General features: G+C 37.3%; 1 protein-coding gene across 1 annotated transcript in view; it reads right to left on the reverse strand.

Annotated features, from left to right (window-relative positions):
- Positions 1-24908, reverse strand: part of PLD5 (phospholipase D family member 5) — a 147406-nt gene that overhangs the window by 42597 nt on the left and 79901 nt on the right. The window contains 2 exon segments of the mRNA XM_030447941.1: positions 7516-7630; positions 13229-13397. Coding sequence (XP_030303801.1) covers positions 7516-7630; positions 13229-13397 — 284 coding nt within the window.

Below are 24908 nucleotides of genomic sequence, written 5' to 3' on the forward strand. Positions count from 1 at the left end.
GTTACCTATTTTAAGTTGCTAGAAACTAGCCAGAATATTTGGATCTCACAGCTGATGTTCCACAAAACACAGCACGAAAGAGGGCAGGGCAGGGCTGGCATTCATTTCATTTTCTGAGGACTGAGTTTGAGCCCTTGGGGTTTAATTCTGCTCACACCAACACTGAAACATTAAGTACTACACAGTGATAAATACTCTTTATGCCACAAACTGGCATCAAATAAGTGAATGTTTTGGCTCTTACCTGTGTCTTATGTTTTCATCTATAAAAACAGAAGATATTCTTCTGTTTTCTATGAGCATCATGAATGTTTATTCTTGAATATTTATGAAGCACTCATATTCCAATGTTAACAGCACAGGAAGAAAAGGAAGCAAGTTCTTCCCCAGATGAGGTTTTGACCAGTGTTCAATAAGAGAAAGAAGAGACAACACAATGAAAATGATAGTGAAATAAAATATAGTTGCATTTCACTCTAGATGACAAAAACTTAACTAGGTAAGAGACCAAAGACTCACCATCACCAAGAAGGCTGAACCTGCTCACAAACAGTAACAATCAAATATACATTGCTGTGCCTGACCAGGCACCTTTCTAGGACGACAGTCAGGCTTCCAGCAGAAGGGAAAACAAACAGAGAAGACAAAACTCACTGATGGCAAACTGACCTGCGTTCTTTGGACTGCTACCCAGGGCCATTACCCTTCATCTCTTTTCAGAATGAGATAGTGTGAATGCTTTTGTATACAAGAGAAAGCATGTGGTGCCAAGATTCTGCACAGCTATTTCACAAATGTTTTCTGAGCTCAGACAGCCCTAGCAGCTCTTCCAGCTATTGCTGGTGGGAACTTGCATGCTATCCATATGTCACAACTAATTTCTGCTCACTCCATCGTTTATTGGTACTAAAACATATCAATGACTCAAACCAACCACTGCCACACAGGAAGAATCCATTACAGCATGTAAGCTATCAAGCAAGATTTGGAGATGATTCCTGTGGTACAAACCTGCTATGTGGGACCTGAGTAGTTACTAAAATGACAAAAGTAATTTGGCTGTTTACAAGATGGCTGGATCACCAACACATGGCTGAGCTGGAGCTTATGAAATACAGAAGTGTCCATTTCTGCCAAATTCAGGAATATACACACATTAGTAACAGAATTGAGTGCAAGAACTGAAATTATGTACTAAAATACTGATCAATCTACCATAAATTCAGTTACAAATTTCAAAGCAGAAGAGCTATGACGTTGTTTCTACTGAACACCTAGCATCTGCTTCCAAGTGCCTTACAGTACCTCTTGCCTTAATCGATAAAGAAAAATGTAATGTTATTTACCCAAGGATCTTTGAAGCAAAGGCTACAGATAGTGGAAAGCACGTGACTGATATTTTGCAAAGCAAAAGTACACATTACCAGTGGGAGGGTGCTGTCTTTGGGAACACAACCATTCCTCTCATCAAAAGTAATAATTTCTAAGTAAAGCCCACAGTCCCAGATGCCACAGAGCTTAGAACTGGAATTTATCACTTGCTCTGGTGTGTACAGAGATTTTGGCTTAAATGAATCTTTTTCCCTCCCTCTCTTTGCAAAACAAGACAGTACAACCCAAGGCTCTGGTTGCCTTTATATTATAATGAGGTTTTTTTGTGTGTGTGTTTTTCCACGTGTGTCATCTTCCTTCCCATCCTTCCACAAACTAGACAAAGGGAACATGATCGTGAACAAAAGTAAGAAGATCTAATGTCCCATAAGCACCAAAGTTCTAACACTATGCAGCACCATAAGCATCCTATGAGAAGACAAAAGATGGAACCAAACATATTTCACCTGATATATAAATCACATTAACTATTGCTGTCCATCATGCAATGATTTAATTAAAACAAAAGTTTATCAGATTTCATTCCAACAGTGCTATTACCTCCCTTGCCAACCCATTACATGTTTCCTCTCTGTGTTGTACCCAGACATTGCACCTGAGAGATCATACACTGATGCAGAAATCTAGTGCAAATGACAATTAAGCCAGTCCCCCCCACCCCCCCCCAAAAAAAAAAAAAAAAGCAGTCTGTAGCCCACCCTGAACTGTCTTTCCACATGATCACTGATGCAATGAAGAATGCAGGGACAACATATGGTGGGGAGGGCAAAGAGGGGGCTGGGATCATGCAGCTAGCCAGACTTAGACTGATTTAATTTATGGAAAGATAGCTGCTAGTGTTTGCAACCTAGAGAGCCTGAATCAAAGCAAAAAAAGCTTGTAGAGCTCCTATTTCCACTCAGTTCTTTGTCCTGTTACAATAAAATAACTTTTTAATTTCTCTTTAGTTTCTCAGTAAGGGAGAGTATTACACTGGACGAATGTGAATGAACTGAACTGCTCAGTTAATAACAGCTACACGTGTGATCAGATCCTGCCCTAGCACAAGGAATTTCCATTCCCCAGTTTCATTGGTAACTTTCACCAGCTCTTAGTGGAGTTAGCCAATACATTTTTTAAAATCCCACTGTGACATGGACAGACTTCTCTTTTCACATCTCCCTCAGCTATCACTGACTAAAAAATATTCCTTGCAAATATATGAACAATGATTCATGAAAAGGGAGTATTGGGAAAAAAGCAAATAGAAAAGGAATGAAGCAATGCAAAATGAAGAAAAGGAATCCATTGGCATGTCTTAAAAAGCGTTAAAACTGTCAGTTAAAATAACATTCTAATTAGAAAGGGATTTTGATTCTGTACACGTAAGAAATCTTACAACAACCTGCTACCTGGAGACAATACTAGTCAAATATTACTGAGGAACAAAGAAGACTGGTACATAATTATGTGCAAGGAGGGGGAGGATTACAAGAAATGTTTCAATCTAGTAGACTGAACCACAGCTGAGAAAAGGCTAAAGCAATAACCTGGAAAACAAGCATAATAAGCTACTGTCACAGCACAAGGAGGATAGTGAAGGTTTGTTTACACAGTGAGCCAATTTTTGCCTACAGGCAGACCTACCTTTCACAAAAGAATGGTATACGTGTAGGCACAGTATTTGTATACATATGTGAAAGTGAAATGCAGATTTAAAGTTAACTATAGAGACTCAAGACTTCACACCCTAGGACTGCATATTACAAAAAGGCCTACAGGAATAACATCATCATTTGTGGACTGTTTAGGAGTAATTTTGACAACATGAGCTGGCTGAACTTACATGTTGTCGACTTTTTAAAATTACAAATACACATTTTTTAATTACAGCTATAGAATACAAATGCTCAGATCTGGTTTCCAGTGCTTGTGCTGTCATGAATAATTGCTAGCTGTCCCTGAGAGACAGAACCATCAAGAGACCTCATCTACCAGGGGTGTAAAAAGAAATTCATTAATACTGTATTTGCAGAGTACTCAGATACCACAGTGAGAAGCAGCATGGAAAAACCTATGAAATTAATCACTCTGCATTCCGTACAGGACCTGGCAGATGTGCAATAAAGAAAGCCTAGAGACATACATTAAATATGAAGATAAAAAAAGATTTTGGCCATTACCATCAGAAATAATATCCCCTGAATGGACATAATCTGCCTAAGGCATTGAATGTTTGACATATTCTCATTCAATACAAGCGAAAAAAAATCTGATTAATGTGATGAGATTATAGCAAGTACCAGCCAGATATTCTATGCAAAATATAGAATCTAATCATATAATTTAAGTCTATCATAAATATATCTTCTGTGACTAGTATATCCTCATTTCTGTATGCTTAATTTTGCAACTAAACAACACTGCCACAGTGCAGCAATCACTACCAATTGTACATTATCACAGCACCCTGGGGCTCCTGTTGCCCCAGCTCTAGGTGTGTAACACAGTAAATCAATCCATGTTTCTCACTGCAGCTACTAAACTGCTTCTGTAATCAAGCTGCCTTGTTTTACACCCAGCTCAAGAGAGTCAGGATAACAAAGACATGACCAAAGCAGGCTTAGCAGTGGCAACAAACCTACAGGTTCACAACTAGATATCCTTACTAACAATGCAACTGTAAATTACTAATTTTATTTTACTCTACATCAGTTCAGTTCTCCTCTCCTGTCCACACAGTTATGTTTTATCTTACCCCTCAAATATGAAGTCAGATTTCAACTTTCTCCTCTGTTAATCAGTAGGGACGGCTGCTGGAGAGGAATGATGTGTAGGGAGGACTCTAGGATGCATCCCTGGGTTGGAAAAGGTCTATCAAAGCTGCTTTCTACAGTACTTCAGAAATGGGGAGAAGAGGAAGGGGGCTCCATGCATGCCTGTCTAGAAAAATGAAATAGGTGCTAGAATAATCTGGCTGGCAGAAGCAGACTCAACAGCTGCTGAGAAGGAGCAGTTCTATAACATACCATGATTCCTAGTACAAAACCAAACAAAACAGCCAATAAAACAAAATACTGCATGAGATAATACGGATGACCAAGTAGAGTTCTTCAAGCAACCACATATAAACCCATGTGACTGGGGTAAGACATCAACCTGTGCTGCTCAAGGGGGCACACTACCTGAAGATGCAGAGTGAGGTGAATATCATGGGCTAAGCAAATACAGCATCCTTAAAGGTTCTTGGCCAGTAAATCAACAGGTACATCCTGGGGCTGTCATCTGAATTATCCCTCATCCTGACTCCAGGACCCAGGCTGCACAGCCTGAGGACACAGTTCAGGGGTTCTGATCACTGAAAATAAAAGCAAGGCTTGTCTGTCTTCTCTGTGCCACAGCCCCTGCCCTTCACGGGTCGTAGGACAGCCCCACTGCCTGGCCTCTCACATACAATCTGCCTTGGAAAGAAGAGGTGAGATGATGCTCAATTATCAAAGTGAGGGCAGGTCAGAACCACATAAAAATCCCAGATGCCCACAGGCTATGTATGTGCTTTCTTTCCATGCTACTGCCCATGGCTTGGGTTCCAAGCTTCTTTGCTGCTCAGTTTATTATGTGAGCAGAGTAATGCTTGGACTCCTCTGCCTAATTCTCCCAAGAGGGAGTTTGGGTCTGTTCAGCTAAATGTATTCTGGTTCTCCATCTTGAGAAGTTTGGCTAAACTTCTGATTTATTATCAATTTATTTACCACTTTCCTTTCCCTGAGAGGAACTTTTATATTAAAAAAGGGGGGATGGCATACTTTCTGTGACAAAACTGACTAGATGAAGGGAAAAAAACCAATCAGTTATCTACATGAATAGTGTGTCAATATGGCGACACACAGTGATTATTTAGGGATCAATTCTGACTGATTTCTGAAGGTGCAGGTGGCCAGTGCCTCACAAGCAAGGAGATTAATAATTTTAGTAGAGAGATCTTCTAGAATAGCATAACAAGTCTTTATGATATGTTTACTATCCTCTAAGACAAAACCAGTAGGCAGGAGTAATTTTTTTTTCTCCAGCAGATGTGAAAAAGGCTAACATAGATAATTCTTCCTTTTACTATGTTATTAATATTAACCTAATTTTTTTTTTCTTTTTAAGCTAGCCTACCAGTTTGGCACAAGCAGGATATACCATGAATCTGTTATTCATACAAGGCCCATTCATGTAAATATTTAATTAAGAGAAATAAATCTGATGGAATGTTAAACCTAACTTATCTCTTTTTAGGAATGCAGAAGTTTCCCCTGGCTCTACTGGAGATAAAAAACAAACAACAAAACTAAATGCAGATGAAAGATTTGCAACAAAGTTGTCAATGACCACCATCATAACCAATAATATAAAAAAATATCAGAAGTTGTAGAAATAAGCAAATCAAAAAACGGAGTTACCAAAAAACCCAATCATAATGATAAAATCAAGAAGTTACAATATTGATCTTTGAAAAAGGCCAACAATACACAATGGTATCTACAATTATAGGGTTCAAAGATGGTGACAGGAAAACTCAAAAGGATTACACCTTTCTCCAATTCTTTGCAGCTTGGAACATTCAAAGATACTGATCACTTCATTTGAATACTCTAAGATTTTCCTTATGAGAAATCTGAACAAGGCATAAGGGAAACTGAAGCTAGTAGGATGGTAAAGGCCTGTGTTTTGTTTGTTTGTTTGTTCAAAAAGTTCAAAGGTCTAATTAATTCCCACATAAACTGAAGAAAATGTTAATCACAAATGTGACTCCCTTTTTTTAGCTAAAATCTTTGCACACTTTTTTTTGAAAGAGGATATTTTTTGGTGTTGGGTATTCTAAATAAATGATAGGTAAAATATCAGTTGCCAGGTACATAAAAGTATAAACGTACAGGCTCTACCTCTTATCTCCTCTGACTCATGGGAACCTGGGACATTAGAATCCCAAGGAAAAGAAATCACTTTTTCAAAGACAGTTGATATTAAAATACTTATCTCTTTTTCAAGGCATCAGACAATATAAGTCCTTGTATCAGAGACGTCTGAGAGAGCTGATGCATTCTTAGTGGTTATCAAATGTCTGATAGCACTTTTGGTTATGTAACAGAAATAATCAAAGCCCTGGAACAAGCAGTGTTGTGAAATGACAAAAATCTGTATTTATTCCATTTAAATAAGATATCAGTCTTGATCAAAAGATGGTCTCCTTAAGAGACCAGGACTTCCATTAGTAAATATTCTTTTATTTACCAAGTGAGATTACAAGGAATTTAAACAATCTTGTTGATTTCTGTGGGGAAAGGGTGTTTTTATTCTTTACCATAAACATATTTGTTCCGTTAGAGTGATGCTATGCATAGCAACTGCTTTACTTAATTCGTTTTTCAGAATTCCCTTAGTAAATGTCAAAAAATATCACCATCAAAATAAATGGGCTCTATTTGCCCTTTGAAAAATATATCCTACCGTTAAGATTATACTTTTATCAGATTATATAGATGATTATCATATTATTAATATTAAAAATCTCATACATACTTCTGAAAACTCCTAAGAGATTCTAATTTCTTTCAGCATTTCTTCAACTCTGTGTTCTTTTTTTCCATGCAGTTTTACATAAAGCAAGTTTGGTCATGCAGCCCACCAGCGTGTAATCCCTCTTTGGACAAAGCCTCAAAACAATGATTAGGAAAGCAGGTATCTAAGAAATAAATATAGCACAAAAAACTTGCCTCTTGGCTAAATCTGATTGACAGTCTATTTTCCAGTGCTTTAGAATCATCAGTACCATAGACATGATGTTTTAATAATTTATTTTGTTCAAAAAAAGGTAAGTTATCTGTCCTACAAGGTATGACAGTAGTTTGCCAAGACACAATGCCTACAATTAGAATGGCTCCAGTGAGTTCAAACATTTTTAATCACTTTATCACCTTTTTAACCACTTGCAAAAATGAAAATATCAATTTTATTAACAGACTTTCAGACTTTTGGTAGCTGTGGTACCAGTGCTAAACCAATAATATGCAATTTACATAACATCTGAGTCTGCTTTTTAAGTAAAAAGAGCATTATGTAGCAGTCAATGGCATAACAATGTGAAGATGGTGGTCTTACCCTTTGCTTTCAAGTCGTTTAATACCTTGGATTCTACGGGCAGGATATCACTCACTAGTTTTATCTCAATATTTCGGGATGCCAGTTCAAGCAATTTTTCAAAGAGACGCTGGCCCTGGGGAGAACAAGAAAAGAAAGTAAGAGTGGTGAGACAGAATCATGCAAAGCACATATCAACAAATTAAAGATGCCTGTTGAAAAAAAAACACAAACAAAACATTGTACATCCACATAAATATGTTCCTAGATATGGTTAAGTCATTCTAAAGGTAGCAACTCAAAAAACAGCAAGTCAAGGAGTGTCCATCTCCCACATTCACCATGAAGCCAAAATGATCTTCAATTCTAACATCAGTAATGTTGGTTTTTTGGGGTTTTTTGTTTGGTTGTTTTTTGTTTTATTTTGGGTTGGGTTTTTTTGTTGTGTTTGTTTGGTTTGGGTTTTGAGTGTTTGGTTTTGGTTTTGTCTTTTGTTTTGCTTTAAGGAGAAAGGGGCAGATGTTATCAGAGGTAACAATAATGAGAAAATAGCATGGAGAGGAGGGGTGGTGGGTACAGAGTTACACAGCAGCTCTGGCATCATCCTGAGGGAACAGAGGGGCATTCACCAGGACTCCTGGGTCTCCACAATGTGGTCCCTCCTGCAATAGATGTGGACCAGCACTGTTAGGCTCTAATCAAACCTGGGACCTTCAATCACTGTGTCAACCAAGTTCCACTATGCCCTACCCTGTCCCTGGCATTCAAACACTCACCAAAGCTTAGCCTTGACTTTCTATACAACTATGAAAAATTCACAGCTTGTTTTTAAAAATCTGTAAGTACTAGAGTGAACTAAGGTACTAGGAATTCTTCCTTGATTGCTGGAGAACCTGGCCTTCTTCACCATTAATATTAATCTGAAACTCGGTTTCAATCTGACATATTTACTTGCAATTGTATTATTAGGAAAAGGAAGAAATACAGGACAGAAGGTCTGAAGAGTTTTGTCACTGCTGTCAGAACATTTGAAATGCTTCTGGTAAATATAAAACCTTCATGCTGTCATTCAGACCGTATTCCCTTTGCCAGACAATACCAGGCTGCTGTGAGACTACGTGAGAGTGATCAGAATCATTTCTGTACACCTGGCTTGTCAGGACTGAGAAATAGCAGCCAAGTGTTATGAAACTCCAGTATGCTCCTTCATGTCATATCTGTTTTAATAAATAATAGCACTAGAAATCTGCCTGTCCTGATAAAATATTCTCTTACACTTTTTGCTGAGCTGTTTAAAAAACCTACTGAAAATGGCAAAATAGGAAATAGAGAGTATTTGTCACATGAACAAACTGACATTCTCATGGTGTCTTCAAACTACCATCCATCTGAAACATCAGTTCTAATTGCACCTGACACTGACACCCAGTTAAGAAAAAGGGAAGAGGAGGGAAGAGGAGGGAAGAGGAGGGAAGAGGAGGGAAGAGGAGGGAAGAGGAGGGAAGAGGAGGGAAGAGGAGGGAAGAGGAGGGAAGAGGAGGGAAGAGGAGGGAAGAGGAGGGAAGAGGAGGGAAGAGGAGGGAAGAGGAGGGAAGAGGAGGGAAGAGGAGGGAAGAGGAGCGAAAAAAAAAAAAAAAAAAAAAAGAGGAAAAAGGAAAATAAGGAAAAGGAAAGAAAAAGTTATAACTACAAAAAAGGCCCTGAAATTGCCCCCAGAGCAATTTCTTAGCAGTCACTGGGTAGGCAGATTCTAGCCTGGCTGATTTCCCTTTACTACTGTTGTCTTCATCAGCTTGTATTCCTCATAAAAATAATGGAAACACAAACATGAAAATGCTGTATTTATTGAAGTGCTCTAAAACTGAATTATTGTGCTCTTTTGTAACTTAAATTCCTGCAATTTAGACAATGTTTAACTTTTTATTTTCACAAAAATAAAACTGGTTATGTCCAGAATTTTCTTCTGATTTATTCTACATGATTTTAGTAATATTTTCAACAGCTGTCCTATGATAAAACATTTGGATGTATCCATACAATATCATTGAAACTCATAGCATGTAGGCAGAAAGCAATAGAACAGAAAGAACAAACCCAGAACCTTGAATTAAATTTCTGCCATTTAATGCACAGAAATTCATATGTGCTCCTCAAGTTCTTCTAGCAGAATATCTACTGAGAAGGGAAGGACTAAATTTTTTTAATTTCAGTCAGAGTTAAGAAATTCTTTCACTTTAATAACTCCCTTTTTAAAGGTTATTTTCCCTGCCTCAGTTTGTACTAGTAGTAGGAAATGTCACCACCTGAAGCCATGTTCGTGTGAAGATGAGCTCACAGAGAAACAAATACACTCTACAGCTGGTTGTAGCCATTTTTTGTGGTTTAGGTTTGAAGAACTCTTCATTGTAGTTATTCTCATTTTTTAGTAATTGTCAAAAAAGAGTAATTAAGTCCTGGCACTAACATTTGTTCTAACAAAAATAATCACTGTAGAACCTTGGGCAATACTTGCCTGAGACTGGCACAAGACTCACTGTCAGAAATTACATTTACAAAGCTGTTTTTCTCATGCAAGCCAACTGTCAGGTAATGTGGGAGTCAAACCATCAAGCCATGGGGGAACTGAACAACTTCTGTGTGATCATTGTGACACTCAGGGGCAGGTTTACCCTTCAATCATCCAGCCAGCCAGCCAGCGAGAACCGTGCCATAACTTGCAGCAATACCAGTAAACCATGACAGCATTGATTCTTTGCTAAACTTAAAATGAAATTTTTGAAGCAGGACTTGATGGAATCATAAAAGTTGACTCTGAATTGAAGTTTCTAAATGTGAGATGAGCCAGAGGAAGTGAATTCTGAAAACAATGAAATTGGCATGATCTTTTGTTCATCTCTCCACTGCAAATTTAAGATTCATCCTCAAAAATTGTGTTTTCATTTTCCTCTGATACCTCTAACATCAGATTTCCACAGGAGTCATCACAGGTCCACATTCTGCAAAAAACTCTAAACTGCTGTATGAGAACTACCCTGCTGGCTTGCAAAGGCACAGAGGTGACATCACTAAGTTGTTAAACCACAGGGTTTTCTTTTGAATGAGAGGTGTACAAAGTCTAGTATTTTGCCAAATAAATATTTGTCAACTTGACCACCTAAGCTGTGGAAGCACACAGGACATTGTAGCACCCTGTGTTTGCACTTGGGAGGCTCCAATTTAACAGGACTTGTGAGCTCTGAAGTCTGAGCAGAGCAGCTGTGACCTGGACAGCTCAGTCAGCAGTGGCTTTTGATTTAGATTTACAACAGACAAAAATGAAGCAAAATACACTGGGAAATTTTGCAATTTTATATATCCACATGTGTGTGTATATACGTACAATTTACCTTTGGGCATAATGGATAATATGTATACATATGGCTGATACACATATGTATATATGTATGCACATGTATATATAAAAATATGGAATTTCCTGATGTATTTTTATGCAATATGTATCTTGGACATATAGGAGTGTGTATGTAACTACATGAAAACATATATTCAGAGAATGTAGCTAAATCTTGTAACTAATTAAGAAAAATCAATCTAGCCTACTCAGCTTTTTTTTTTCTTTCAAAAATTCACGCCTGTTGAAGAGCAGTGGGATTTGGATCCATATGGAAAATGGTTATGTCCTTAGGTTCTGGTAAAACAACTACTACTTACCAAGCACCACACAACCTGGAATTCTTGCATCTCATCCCCTTACCTTGCATAATGCTTCTGCTATTTTAGGGCAAATTCACCTGAACCCAAATTTAGAAAGGCTTGAGGACATATGACTAATACTTCTGAAAATTACAATTACTGAAGCTGCTCTGAAATGACACTTTCATTTACAAGTTCTCATATAGATATGAATATTCTCTCTTTCACACAACTAAGTTTTGTGTACATTTTTTAAGACAGTGATTTGCAAAGAAACACTAACTCTTAGTAATTTTTTTTGCCATTAGCCTGGTCAATAACAGTGCAGTGGTTTAGGATGAATAAGCTTGACAGAAAGATCTATCAGCTATTCAACCCACACTGCTGCACAAATGAAGAAATTGCTGGAATATTTATTGCCTTTAAACAGAAGTAATTATTCATTTTTGTAAGACTACTAGTAGGCAGAAGTAGATAATTAGGATAGAATATTATGAAAATGTTTGATTTTATCTGTATTTAACAGTGCATTTGAGGATGAAAGAGCAAATCCACTTCTTAAATTTCTCTTCTACCTTTCCCTGCTCTGACATTTGGCAATATCTTACAGTTTTTACTTTGCGTGACAAGGTGAAACAGTGAATTGTTTTGATACCTAACTACTGAAATCCCAATTTCCAGTCTGCTATTTTTGTTCTCTGTTTGGGGTTTTTAGGCTCAGTTGGTTTTGAAGCAAATGGCATGTTGAATTTTTTCAGACAAAGCATTTTTAAAAGATTCATGCACGTACCAATTCATGCACATCCTAAAGACATCTAAGGCACTATGTCCTTAATTCATCTGTTTGAATGACAGTACATGGGCTTGAAGTTTCTCAGGCAATGAATTTAAATAAAATTCAGCTGCATAATTACATTGTGAAAAATAGTATAAATACTGTTGTATTTAATAAATTTATTCACTAATTAGAGTCCAATATTTCTAATCATTCTTAAAGGAAGGGTGTGCTCTACATTTTACATGTGGTTGCTCACCTCAGAGCTTCACTTTAAATGGAAACAGAGAAGTTTTATTCTGAAGAACAGATAATATATGTATAGTTCCACTATGCTACAGCTTGTTTCAAAAGAAGTAGAATCCAGTTCATTACTTGAAAACACAGGCTTCTTGCTTTACTATCTTTAGTTGCTTGGAATACCAGACTTTGCCTATCATCTCCCAAAAGGCGTTTTTTTTACTGCACGGCATCAACAAAACAAGAGGAAATTGAAGAGTTTGTGAGATAGTATCATAGAGCTGATTCCTCACAATTACCCAACTGTCCTATTAACACCCTTTCATGTCAGCTGGGCAGCTTCTGTCAGCAAAGAATCCATTTGGTGGGAAAGAGGTGGGACTGTGCCTTTCAGTTCTTCCAAATCTTAGTTCCTCACGTAAGTGGAAACTTGCCCTTACCGTATTTCTAAGAGGACTGGTCCGAAGAACAAAGTGGGCACAGCATCATCATACTGCATGTTTATCTCATTTGCTATGATTCCTGACTTTTTCCTGTTGATCTCAGTTGTAGACACTACTCCCTCACAAAATTCACTTTGAAAAGGTACAAGAAATCACCTGCTACTACATTGTTCTTTACAAGCGTAATTCTACTCATTTGCTGCAAAATTAATCCATATGCTTGTTCTTTTACTTCACCAGTTGCACCAAGTAAAAAAAAAAAAAAGTGTATAGACTGATCCATATTCAAAAATTATGGATGTGTTACTATAGGTAGAAATCTGCAGATTCCTCAAGATTACCCAGTGACATCCTTTCCTAAGATGGAAGTGATATGAATAGGTGTTGAATGTGTTATCCAGGCCAAGTGTGCCAGAAACTCTCAGAATATTATTGCACTGGCAGGAAAATCCCCACATGAAAATGGTTTTTTCAGACTTCTCAAACAAATAGGTCTGCTAGAGGGAAGAGTTGTGGCTCTAAAAATTAATGGTGAAACAAGAAAAATGTTCAATTCCCACCCTTTTGTTAGGCTAGAACATACCTGGCATGCTGATGGATGACTGTGATTGAGGTCCCACTGGGAAGATACTATGTCAACAGACTTTTCAGCCATATTAAGTAAATTCATCCAGCCTTGGAAAAGAGACAAATGGGATGGTGCACTGTCTGAATAGTTGATCCCTTCAGGAATATTTTCCACAAGAGCAACCCTGAGAATAGATAAGGAAAAAATAACCACTTAACAAAAACACTTTTATTAAAAAGTTCCAAATTGTAAAGACTGTCAGGGAGCCAAAGCATCTGCTCCCAGAGGCTCTCAGCAGCGTGCCACCCCACAACTCACTCTGAAACTGCTGACTGTCATGGTCCACAAAACAATGAAATGCAGAAATGGCCTACTGGAGATGCAGCTAAGCCAATTAAGCTTTAGAAATCTGCCAAATTAGCTTAAACATGAAAAAGCTTACTTCTTTAAACACAGCAAATGTGAATCGGTCCTTAAGTTAAGACAGAAAGAATGAAACAATTTCTTCTTGCTTTGTTACTCTTTGCATTTAATTTCTTCTTGCCTCTAAGCTACATGACAAAATGTATACTCCCTGGCATTCTCTCAAGTCTGCTTTTACAGCTGATATTACATTGCAGTCTCTATATGTGAAGTCTACCTTTCCAGCTGCACCAAGCTACCTCATTTTTCAGCTTTTGTTTACCTTTGTAAGGCTCTAATTGGGATCCAGTGGTTAAGAAAAGAAGAATTATGCCCTTGTAATTTCCTTTTCTTTTTGGAAGACTCCTTGATCTCATTGTCTATATTCAAATACCTGCAAATTACATATATTCACAGGGATCCAAGAAGCTAAATAAATATTGTAATAAACTGATTAAAGAAATATGTTCAAAATATGCTCCTATGGTTCAGGGAAATTATGTGTTCCATTCAGCATATTTCCTCACCACTAGATTTCCTTAAATTGCAGCAAGTTAAGTTCCAATAGGGGAATCTTTAAAATATCATAGAATCATATCATGGAATGGCTTAATTTGGAAGGGACTTCAGAGATCATCTATTTCAACCTCCCTGCCATGGGCAGGGACACCTCTCATCTAAGACCAGGTTGCTCAAAGCCTCATCCACCTTGAACACTCCCAGCGATGGGGCATCCACATCTCTGGGCAATCTGTTCCAGAGTCTCACCCCCTTGTACTGAAGAATTTCTTCCTAATAAACACAGGTCAAACAGGTTTCTGAATTCTGCCTACATATAAACAGCTGAAATTTTCAAGTTATCCAAGTGGCACTTTTATAAGTCTCCCCTACATCTGCCACTTTTGGGGGGAAATCAAACAAAGGTTGTGTGGCAACAACTTGGAGAATACACCTTTTCCAAGTACATCAAGTATTTTTAGACTGTTTCTGTACTTATTAATGGCACTAATTATCAACTATGACAATATGAATATAAATTGTAAACTTTTATTTAAGTAAATTTTTAATACAAGTCTGACAGAAACAAGAATTGTGCACTTTTTGACTGTCAGAGCTAACAGATCAGTGCAGTATCTTCTATTTATTCAGTTCAAACAGAATATCAAACATATTTGTGAAGTTAGCTCTTTAAAAGACAGAAAATTCATACTAGTAGGAGTGTAATGAAAGCACAGCAGGAATTGTGACAAAGCAAACCTGATTAATATGGTTAAGTCTTCAAAGTATATTTTATTCTAAAACATCCTACATACCTTGTTCACTAACTTTTCAAAATAACTACTGCTCTAAAAGCTTAGTGCCCTCACTAGTCTATTAGCAAAGACAAACTTTAAAAAAATAAATTATTTTACTCAAATACTCAAGGCTTTAGACTTATTTCTGCTACCTCTGATCTTATTAAAGAACTTCATAAAAATTTTCTTATATCCCTTGAAAGACTGGATGGTTCTTTTTCAATAATTAACATTAATAATTATACTGAAGCTTTTATGCCCCCACAGTTGTTTTATGGGGAGCTGTAGGATGGGCACATTCACAGAGGAAGGCTGGATGCTGTCCAGTAAGGTTTTGAATATCTCCAACACCCCCAGGTCCAAGAAGTTTAACACATTATATTGCAGATGAAAGCCATGATCCAGCCAACACATACATGCTTATTTCTGATTAATTGACTTGCAGATATTTAGGCTGGCATTGAAAAAAATGCTTTATATGTATTACAAAATCAGATTTCAGATGTCACTGGAAACTACACCTTAAAAGTGTAATGTAGAAAGAGCTGGGGATGTGGGTCATTTCTCTATAGATACATTTGTGTACAGATGCTATCAGAAATATAAAAAAGTTGGGGTCTTCCTCCTGCTCCACAGGTTAAAACCAATTATTTCAAAGAAAGAAGCAAGGCAAATTTGATGGGCAAAAATAAATTGATCTAAGTCTTAAAAGGGCCTCTGTCAGGGACAAGGTGCCTTTTAGTAAGGAAGCTTGTCCTGACTGTTGGGCTGAGCTTGTTCTTCACCAGCAGATCAGCTCCAGCTTTTCAGTCTGCAGAATAATCAGTAGGCTACAGCTCTAGCACTGAATTAGGGATGTGACTATGCAGTTCCTGCCATTTTATAACCTGGGTTTGATAATGTAACAGAAGCCAAATTCTTTCCAGTTAGTGAAACTGCCATTCAGAACAGATATTACCTCTTAATGCATTCCCTAGTCTTTTGTTTAACCAAGTAGTGAGTTCTTTGTATTCTTTAGCAGACAAAGTTAGCTTTCACCTAACTAGGGCACTAGTTAAAATGGTTTCAGAGTTTAGACTTCCCTTTAATAATGATATGTATTTGCCACCCCCCCCAGTATACACCCTTACACACTGAAAAATTCAACACCAAGTTCAGAGGTTAAAAAAAAAAAAACCACACAAAAAAATCAACCAACAAGTTTCTGAACTAAGTGATTTTGCTTTCATAATCTTCCCTCTTCCCTTGGCAGAACAGCAGAGTTCCAGCTTAGTGAAGAAGAGTTTTGTTAAACCTGTGCAAAAGTTTGAGTTTGCCAGCCCCAGTTCCATCAATAAAAGCTAAATTTAGCACTCATTTTTGTTCCAATATGACACACAAAGAGGTTTTTTAAATATGATTTAACAAAAGACTTCCAGGAAAGAAGGTCACTCACAGGCCTTGAGGAAGATCAGACATCATGACATAATGTATTCTGCAAAAATGTGATATTAACTAAGCAAATCAGAACAAATATAACAGAATGATTAAAACAGACTTCCTATGTTCAAGACCACTAGCATATAACCTTACACCTGTTGGATGTGATGTCTTTCCCTTCCCTGATTTCCTGGTGCTCTAAGTATTTCATCTGATTAATGCCAGCATAGACTGGCCTGTTCAGTTATATAGCTAAAGGTTCTCAAAACTGCTTCATACAGACTGAGAAACCTGAAAGTAACTCTATATGACTTCTGTGAAGTTAGAGACGTGGGTCCGTGCTGAGCTTAAAGATCCTCTATACTAAGAGAAATGTGGTAAGCAGTATAATGGTATTTGATGACTACCAGAGAATAGACCTTGACCTCAATAAGACCCTTCTGAGTTCAGCTACATGACTTTCATTTAGCAATTCAAAATGAATTCTGTCCCACACCAAAGAGTCATCATCTTTGACAGTTCTTTGGTCAGTGACTGAGATGGTTTGTTTCTGATCTTACACAATTATTTTCATCTGAGGGAAACAGAGATACTCTTTAAATTAGCATCTGAGTTAATTAGAATAGAAAGAGGAATAGCGAGTGAAAATAGGCAAATAGACATTTGTCTCTGTCTGTTGAAAAGTATAAAAGGAAAATTCTTTTGAATGCTATCGAAACTGTAAGCTGTAGAACATCATTCACTTTAGTTTGTCTTAATTCAGGCACACACCAATCCTTGGCTTCTTCTCTTCCTCAGAGAAGTCATTCAGTGACTCCTCAGTCACACTGATCACCTGAGTCAGCGTGGATGCCACCAGGGCACTCTGACACAAGAAAGGACCACAGCATTTGACATTAAAAATTGAAGATATGCAGAGAGTTGGCTAAGTAACATAGCTAGAGCGGGTTAGAGCCATCCTGCACCTACTACAAAAGTTTGACAGAACTCCTAACCAATGGTCTAAATTCTGTCAAGATTGTCTGTGACTGGTCTCAGAAGACAAATGTCCCTTCAGCCAAGTGAGTGGCCTGGTCCTATTTCACGTGCAGCTACAGGAGGTGGCTGTAGCACCAGAGTTGGAATAAACAGCCCTGCCAGCTTCAGGTGTTCACTGAACTCCAGCCCAAAGCACTTCAGCTACTGCATAAAATTAAAGTTGCCCTTTCCCCTTCTATAGCTGCCCTTTCTTTGCACTTTGTCTCCTTTCAATTTTTCCTACCAGTCCACAGAGGAAATGGAAGTATGCTAACTATATACCAACATATATTTTAACTCCTCAGAACTTAGACATTTTTATACTTTCCATAATCAACTTGGAGATCACTTTGTTATTGCTGTTCCCACATAATTGCTTTTGTGCCCACTCATCACAATGTCTACAAGCCAAGTATAGTGTGCAGAAATGCACAATATATCCATCAAACTTGGAAAATCTTACATGCCAGATTGTTGCCTGGTACAATATAAAAAATAAGAATTTCAGTCAGTGATTATGTCACTGGAACAGTATTATTTCTTACCAGCTGAAGATTAGACTCAGTTCTCTGAGACAATAAAATACAGAACTACAAGCACTCCAGGAATACCTCTTCCCTTTGGACTATTCCATGCACCATTATGTAAAAAAAATATTCCCTCCCTCCCATACCATCATCTTTGGAATCACTAAAATCCCAATGTTTCCACTTCACACAAGTGATGAACAACACAACATTTGTGTTGTGTTACAACATGCCATAGATACAGAAGTTTCAAGAAAAGGACCTGCTATACCAAAACTTAGGACCTTTCATATGCTTGATGCAGGACTGGATATTTTCTTGAATCATGCAAGTCAGTCCAGCTCATTAATAGCCTCCACTTTTACATACCCAGGCTCATACCAAAATAATCCTTATCAACTGCCCCTTGCAGTGCTGAAAAGAAAGTTGTTGATTCCATTGTACAAAACTTGTTAGCATCATTAGGACTCAAAACCAAATCCTTTGTAACAGAAGAAAAAAAAATTAGAATGCAACGGAAGGAGACAGATAAAATATATGTAAATAGCCATCTGGAATAAAAATAATGTAGTTTTGCTCCAGGTGTTTTGATTCAATTGCTAATAGGTAATATCAGCTGAGACCCTGAGATTGTTCTGTGACAGGTACAACGCAGAGTACCAAAGAAACCTTTAATTTTCTAAATTGACTGTTAATTTACTCAAGAGATAGGATGTGGAGCTTGGTCCTCTAGACTTCCAGCTGGCATTTCTCAGCAATTCAGCAAAGATATTTAACAGGTTCTGGACATACAAACCTAATTTTTCATTGGTAAATGTAAACATTGAGTGTAAGCCAAATGCAAACTTTATGAAAACCATTTATAAAGCCCAGCATAATCAAAATTCCAAGTTTCTCCTCTATTTTTACCTTCTGCAACCATTTATATATATTTATAGACCAAACAAATAAAACCCTATGTGTTAAAACTGGTCTGTGTTTTACAGAATAATTATAGGAATTTCTCATGGCTTCTGATTGGTAAAGGAGTTCATTAGCCTGTATGATAGAGGTCTTGTGCTGCTCGTGATTTCATTTTTTGAAAACATTAATTTGGCCCATGAAGAGAAAAGAACCCAACTTAATACCAGAAACTAACAATAGATTAACCACAGATTAAATTAAGTCTGATTTGACCAGAAAACCAATACACTATCCAGGTGAAAATCCAGTGCTTTATGGTACCAGCTCTCTTATCTTCGTCCATGACAGCTGGTACCTTATCCCATATCAAAAGACTTATTTGCCAGGGGGAAAGGCTGCAATAGCAACCCCTATATCTGAGTTTCCAAGAGAGAGTACAAAATTTCATTTTAGGAAACATTCAAGTGTGTTACCTCATCATTTTGCTTCATGTGAAGTCTTACATGATCTGATGAGCACCAGATAATCAGAATCTAAATCCAGCTTGTGTCAGTAGCTCTTGAAGTCCCCCTATCTTGTCTAAACAGGAATCAGAACTGCAGCATATCCTAACTTTCATACTAACCTAAAAGTTCACCACTCAGATAAATATATTTACTATTTAATGGAATGCAAAAATGTGCTTGGATTGTTTGATAAGGCCACTAGGGATGTCAAAAAGACAGTATTTGAACCCCATCAGCACAGCAGTCAGCTCACTCTCCCTGTGTTCTGATGGGAACTGACATTTCAAAATTAATAATCAATAGATAAAAATCATCATAATGATGGTTCCTTTCTGAGTGTACTGTAGCTGAATTCTGTATTCAAGGAGGTACAAGAATACAGAGGTCAAACCTTGCACAGTTCTGCTCATGGTTCTCTTTATTCATGACAAACATAGGCCTTGGGGATATGTGTGAATTTTATTTAATGGACACAGACCAAGAATGGAAATTGCCATCTGTTTCTTGCATATATTTGGGCTTTCTTTAAGACACTTCATTAGGCTATTTGTAGGGTGTGATGAGCCGTGACAAGGAGCTCTAAAATTTGTCTCTGACGTTCTTCTGTCCTCATCACCTCCAAAAAATGTTACAAAAATGTTCAGCACCTTGTCACGTGCCAGAATAACTTCCTTTTATACTTATTTCACAAGAGTGGTTAAAAGCAAAGGAGTTAAAACAACTTACATTATGAGCTTATTAAAAAAATACACTGATGGAGATGGATGCCATTTCAAAGTTTCTGTACAGCTGAAGTTTATTCTGGGTGAAAATGGTGCTTCAGGAACCCACATCTGCTCTGCCAAATATCAGGTACCATAAAAAATTTCCCCCAAAGCTTCTCTATGACAACCACAACTTCATTCTTTATTTCCATTTATTTCTCATCATCTCCCTGTCTGATATACCCAGACATTCTTTCCAACTCACTATGGAGGACTTTGTGACAGGGAGCAAAGAGAATTTCTCTCAGTTACCCTTCATTTGATGATGTTTTATACAGTAGAAGTTAAACTTTGGTGGTAAATGCTCAAAATGCATAATTCTGATTGAACTGTTCATTCAAGGCAGATTTTGCTTTCCTTGCTCTTGAGAAAACAAATGCAACAGAGAAGCCCAAGAACGGAGTCAGCACAGTCCTTCTGTGGGGATCATTAGGTTTTTAAAGACAATATGTTGATTTCTGTAACTTTTTCCTGGGCATCATCTGCATCAGAATACCCTGCTACAACCATGTGCCACATCTTTTTTTTTTTTTCCTCCATCTTTTGCTCTAGTTATTCTCTAATTTGAATTTTTCTATTCCCCTGGCTCCTTTTCTGAGTATTACAGCCTAGATGACCTCCTCTGCTCCTTCCAGTTAGTCTTCTACTCCTTAAATCTCTTCTAAATGAATTCACTGGTAGAAAACACAGTATTGCTGTTAAATCTGCAAGACACAGCTCTGTCCTCTTCCTCCATCAAATTTGATTTGTCTAACTAGACTGAAAGCTCTTCATTAGTAGGAATTGTTAGTATTCTAATAGTAGGGACAAACAGTGGGATCCATCCTCAGTAAATTCCTAGGAATAACCACATTAGGAAGCAGCAGTATGGGCTTCTATAAATCTCCATTATCATTATACAATATTCTGATTTTTAAGCACTGCTTCCCAAACTGTCAACATTCATACTCTACACTGCAGGCATGAGGCAAGTCTAATTGGACTTACTGTTTTGGGTGAGCTTTTTTCTTTTGGGTACTTTGTTAATATAGGGGTTTTTTGTTTGTTTTTCAGGGTGGTTTTTTTTGGTTGTTGTTTGGGGGTTTTTTTGGCTTTTGGCTTTGTTTGTTTGTTTGTTTAAGGGGATTTATAGGCATCCTGGCAGCTTCCCAATAACAACAAGCACAGCAGCAACAATCAACACTTCTAATTAGTATTTCAATAATTATTTGAAAGTCTGGTGCAGCTTACCTTCAGCTGCAGTAAGCAGAAAGATACATTGGTTTAAAATGTGGTTACCCTGCCTAAAAGCAGCTTACATAGTAACAGAGTAATCCATGGACTGTTTATAGGAACCTAGGTAGAAGTTTCAGACTCAAATGGAAAAGGTTTCTTGGGTGATCAAGTCCTTGTCCTTGCTACTTCAGGTTATGTTTCATACACTCTTGAATTATGCAGGTGAGGAAAAGCAGTTTTGACACCACTTGCTTGGAATATTTTTTATCTTGCCTTTTGTAGGCAGAAACCTGCTTCATTTTATATTCTTTTACCAGCTGTATCCTTTATCCTCAGTAACCCAGATGCCACCCTAGAATTTCTCTATCCTTATTTTTATGGATGACAATAATTTCCCTTCCTAGCTTTCACCCTACACAGCCAAGAGCTTTGTGTCTCCCTTATTAAACAGACCCTTCATTCCTAGAACCTCCTCCTACACAGCATGAGTTCAGCTTTTTTGATTATTGGTAGACGGTCACACCTGGTGTTGCCCATTTAAACTTACCAATGCCTTTCAAAATGGCATTTACCCTGCCTGTGCACTTCTGCTTACACCTTGCCTGATGTAAACAGAATTGTTCCTATCTTTAAGCAACTCATTTCTTTTATTACAGTTTCCCTAAGGAGCTTCTTCCCTTAAATTATGCAAATATGGAAAATATAGTTAATTTACAGTTTGACTATTGCTTAAGAGTGACTAAAATCAAAGTGTTAGCTAAAATGCATATTTAAGATCCATTATAACCTTGTAATTTTGATAAAGGGTTTCCTCATTCTCAATCTGAGGCAAGGGCATTTTGTGATCACTTTCTGCTTCAGATCACATATTTCCTCATTCAAATTTAATTCTAATGATGTCTGTGGAAAAGGCTCTACATTAAGCTGTTAATTTATTCACTTATTTACCTCAGAAAACTGTCTAAACCAGACCTCTGTCATTCTCTCCTTCTGCATGACTGCTGTAATTTCTGCAGTTCAAAGAGTGAAAGGAAAAAGGTACCAGGATTAAAGAAACAGAAAAATTAAAAGCCAGACAACTGCAGATATGTGCAACAGTCGAGAGATCTTTTTCCAACCCTTTTCTGAAAGTTCAAGCAAGATGATCCAGCAAAACACCTGACAGTTGAGGAAGCTTTATTTCTCTCAAAGCTGTTTCTGAGCCTGTCTTATTATTTTCAACCAATTCAAGGACAGACCAACCAAAGAACCTGAGAAGTGATGAACTCCATAAAATACAAAACATGAGAAATGTTGTGAAGCAGGGAGAAATAAAAATAGAAAGTGTGCAAAAAGCAACTTTGAGGCATTATCCTAATTCCTGATAAGAAACTGTATCATGATTTCATGTCTGGAATCTGCAGCAAAGAAAACCTTCAGGAATGAAGCCTTGGCAAAGACGATAGATTGTGAGAATCACCTCTAGGGAAGGCAGACACACCCCTCTTGAGAAGTAGGTGTAAAAAGCTTGTATAACTACAAGGGAGAACACAACTGCAGAGGAGAATCAGTAATTCCAATAGTCATTCCAGAAAAAAACAAACAAACAAAAAACTCAGAAGACTCTATCATCAAATTATTCAGATTAGAAGATATCCCTGGACATCCTCTATTCTCCTGTTCCAAACAGGCCCACTTAGATCAGGTTTCTTAGAACATCATCTGAAGTAAAATCATTTGGTAACGCGTTGGATATCTCCAAGGTTGCAGACTACTCTGCTTTCTCCCTTATGGCAATTTCTCATCCACCAAGTGATACTGATATTGATTCTAAGTAGATCCACTGTTTTGTCTGGTAAAGAAGTCAGTAACCTTATCACTGGAAAGATATTAGTCTGATCCAACCTATCTTCCAAAATAAAGGGAAATTTCTATCTTTCTTTACAACATCTCTGTGCTAAAATATTACACTGAAGCTGAATACACTGAATTTATAGGTTAAGATAATTTATTTACTTTTTAATAGTAGAGGATCAACAACAAACCCCATTACTGATGCTCCAAAGACAGAAATGGTGACAAAGCTACAGAAAACAAGAGACTCTAAAAAAGGCTTATATTACTGGTGAAGGTAGAGGGAAAGGCAGAAACAAAATACCAGTTCTCTCTCTCTCCTGTTTGTACATTGGCAAGAAAAGGCTTCTCACAGAATTAATGGGTTTCCTCTTTCCCTCCCCAGGAGCAAGCCAACTGTTTAAGGAAACTGTATCCTTCCATGGAACCCCATGTATCCCTCACCAGAGGAAGCAGATGGTGGATTGTGGTGAAGCAAGGCAAATTAAAAACTGACCTTCCTAAAGTGAAAAACAAAATTCCTCTAAGTTCAGATAGAACAGAACTTAGCTCTAATTTAATCATTCTCTAGTAACTTCCAAAAAAGCCTATACATAAGGGATTCTAGAGCAGTTCACTTCTCAAACCCATTAACTGTTGGTTTGATCTCATTAAGACTCAATGTTAGTTAATTTTGGCCCAGCAATTTTTTGTGCCTCATGAGTTTATGAATATCAAAAAGAATAAGTTATTAGTATGTAAAAGATTCAAAAATGTTTCAATTTGCAAGGCATGAAAATTGCAAATCAACTTTTTTAACAGCCAAGTTTAAATGGTTATTGATGTTCAAAACTACTGCAGAAAAAAAACATTCAGGTCTATTTAATATCTCCTTTAAGAGGCCTGGATCCACAGGGAGTACCCTCATCAGTGGATATACACAGATTTTCAAAAAAGCACATGCTTTCTCTTCACATGGTTGCTCATTTTATGGGCCCTATGAACTATGCATTAATTTAGTTTTCACAGCCAGCACAAAGCACACCACAAAGTAAATACCTGGCCATGTCCCTGATCTGATGATAAAGACTCTTCTGAAATGGAAGATGCAAAGAACAGCCAAAAGAAAAAAAAAGCCCAAAGAAAAGTTCTGCTTTCCAGCTACTGCTCACTCTATGAAAGCAAACACCAACCTCCTGGCATGGTTATAAGCTCAGTTGTGTCACTTATGCTCAGACTGGACCAAGCAGATCTCCTAGATCTGTAATTACCCAGAGGAACATTTTAATTCTAAAACCCAAGTTGGCTGAAGAGATGGCTCCTAATATAAAACAGTAATTTTCAGTATCACCTGAAAATTCATAATACTATTTTACTTTTATGGATTCTGTGTACTCTCCTAGACAGCCTTTCTTCCTTATCTCCATTATTGCTGAATTTAAATTTGGTATTTAATAAGCACACTGCATCCTAATTTTGAGAGCTTTGGTGGAAAATGACACACATTTGCTGTTTCAAATAACTATGTATTTTTCATATGTAATAATTTGGAGGTAAGTTCTAATCAAGTTTCCAGCCCTAGTGTCTGTGAACTGGAATACTGAAATACCTATGAATCACATCATCTGGGTACATTCATCTCTGTTAAAACATGGGAAAATGAAAAATTTACCCCTTCTTATATTCTCTAATTTCAGTTATTGAAAACAAGAAGGAATAGGCACATAACTCATGCTGTAGTTATACATCAGTGAGCTGTAACAATATGATCTCATGAAAAAGAAATTACTACTGCTTCAAAGCATATGAAAGCTGAAAAAATGTATTGCTGTCTT

The sequence above is a fragment of the Calypte anna genome, chromosome 3 (assembly GCF_003957555.1).
Source record: "Calypte anna isolate BGI_N300 chromosome 3, bCalAnn1_v1.p, whole genome shotgun sequence".
NCBI classification, from domain to species: Eukaryota; Metazoa; Chordata; class Aves; order Apodiformes; family Trochilidae; genus Calypte; species Calypte anna.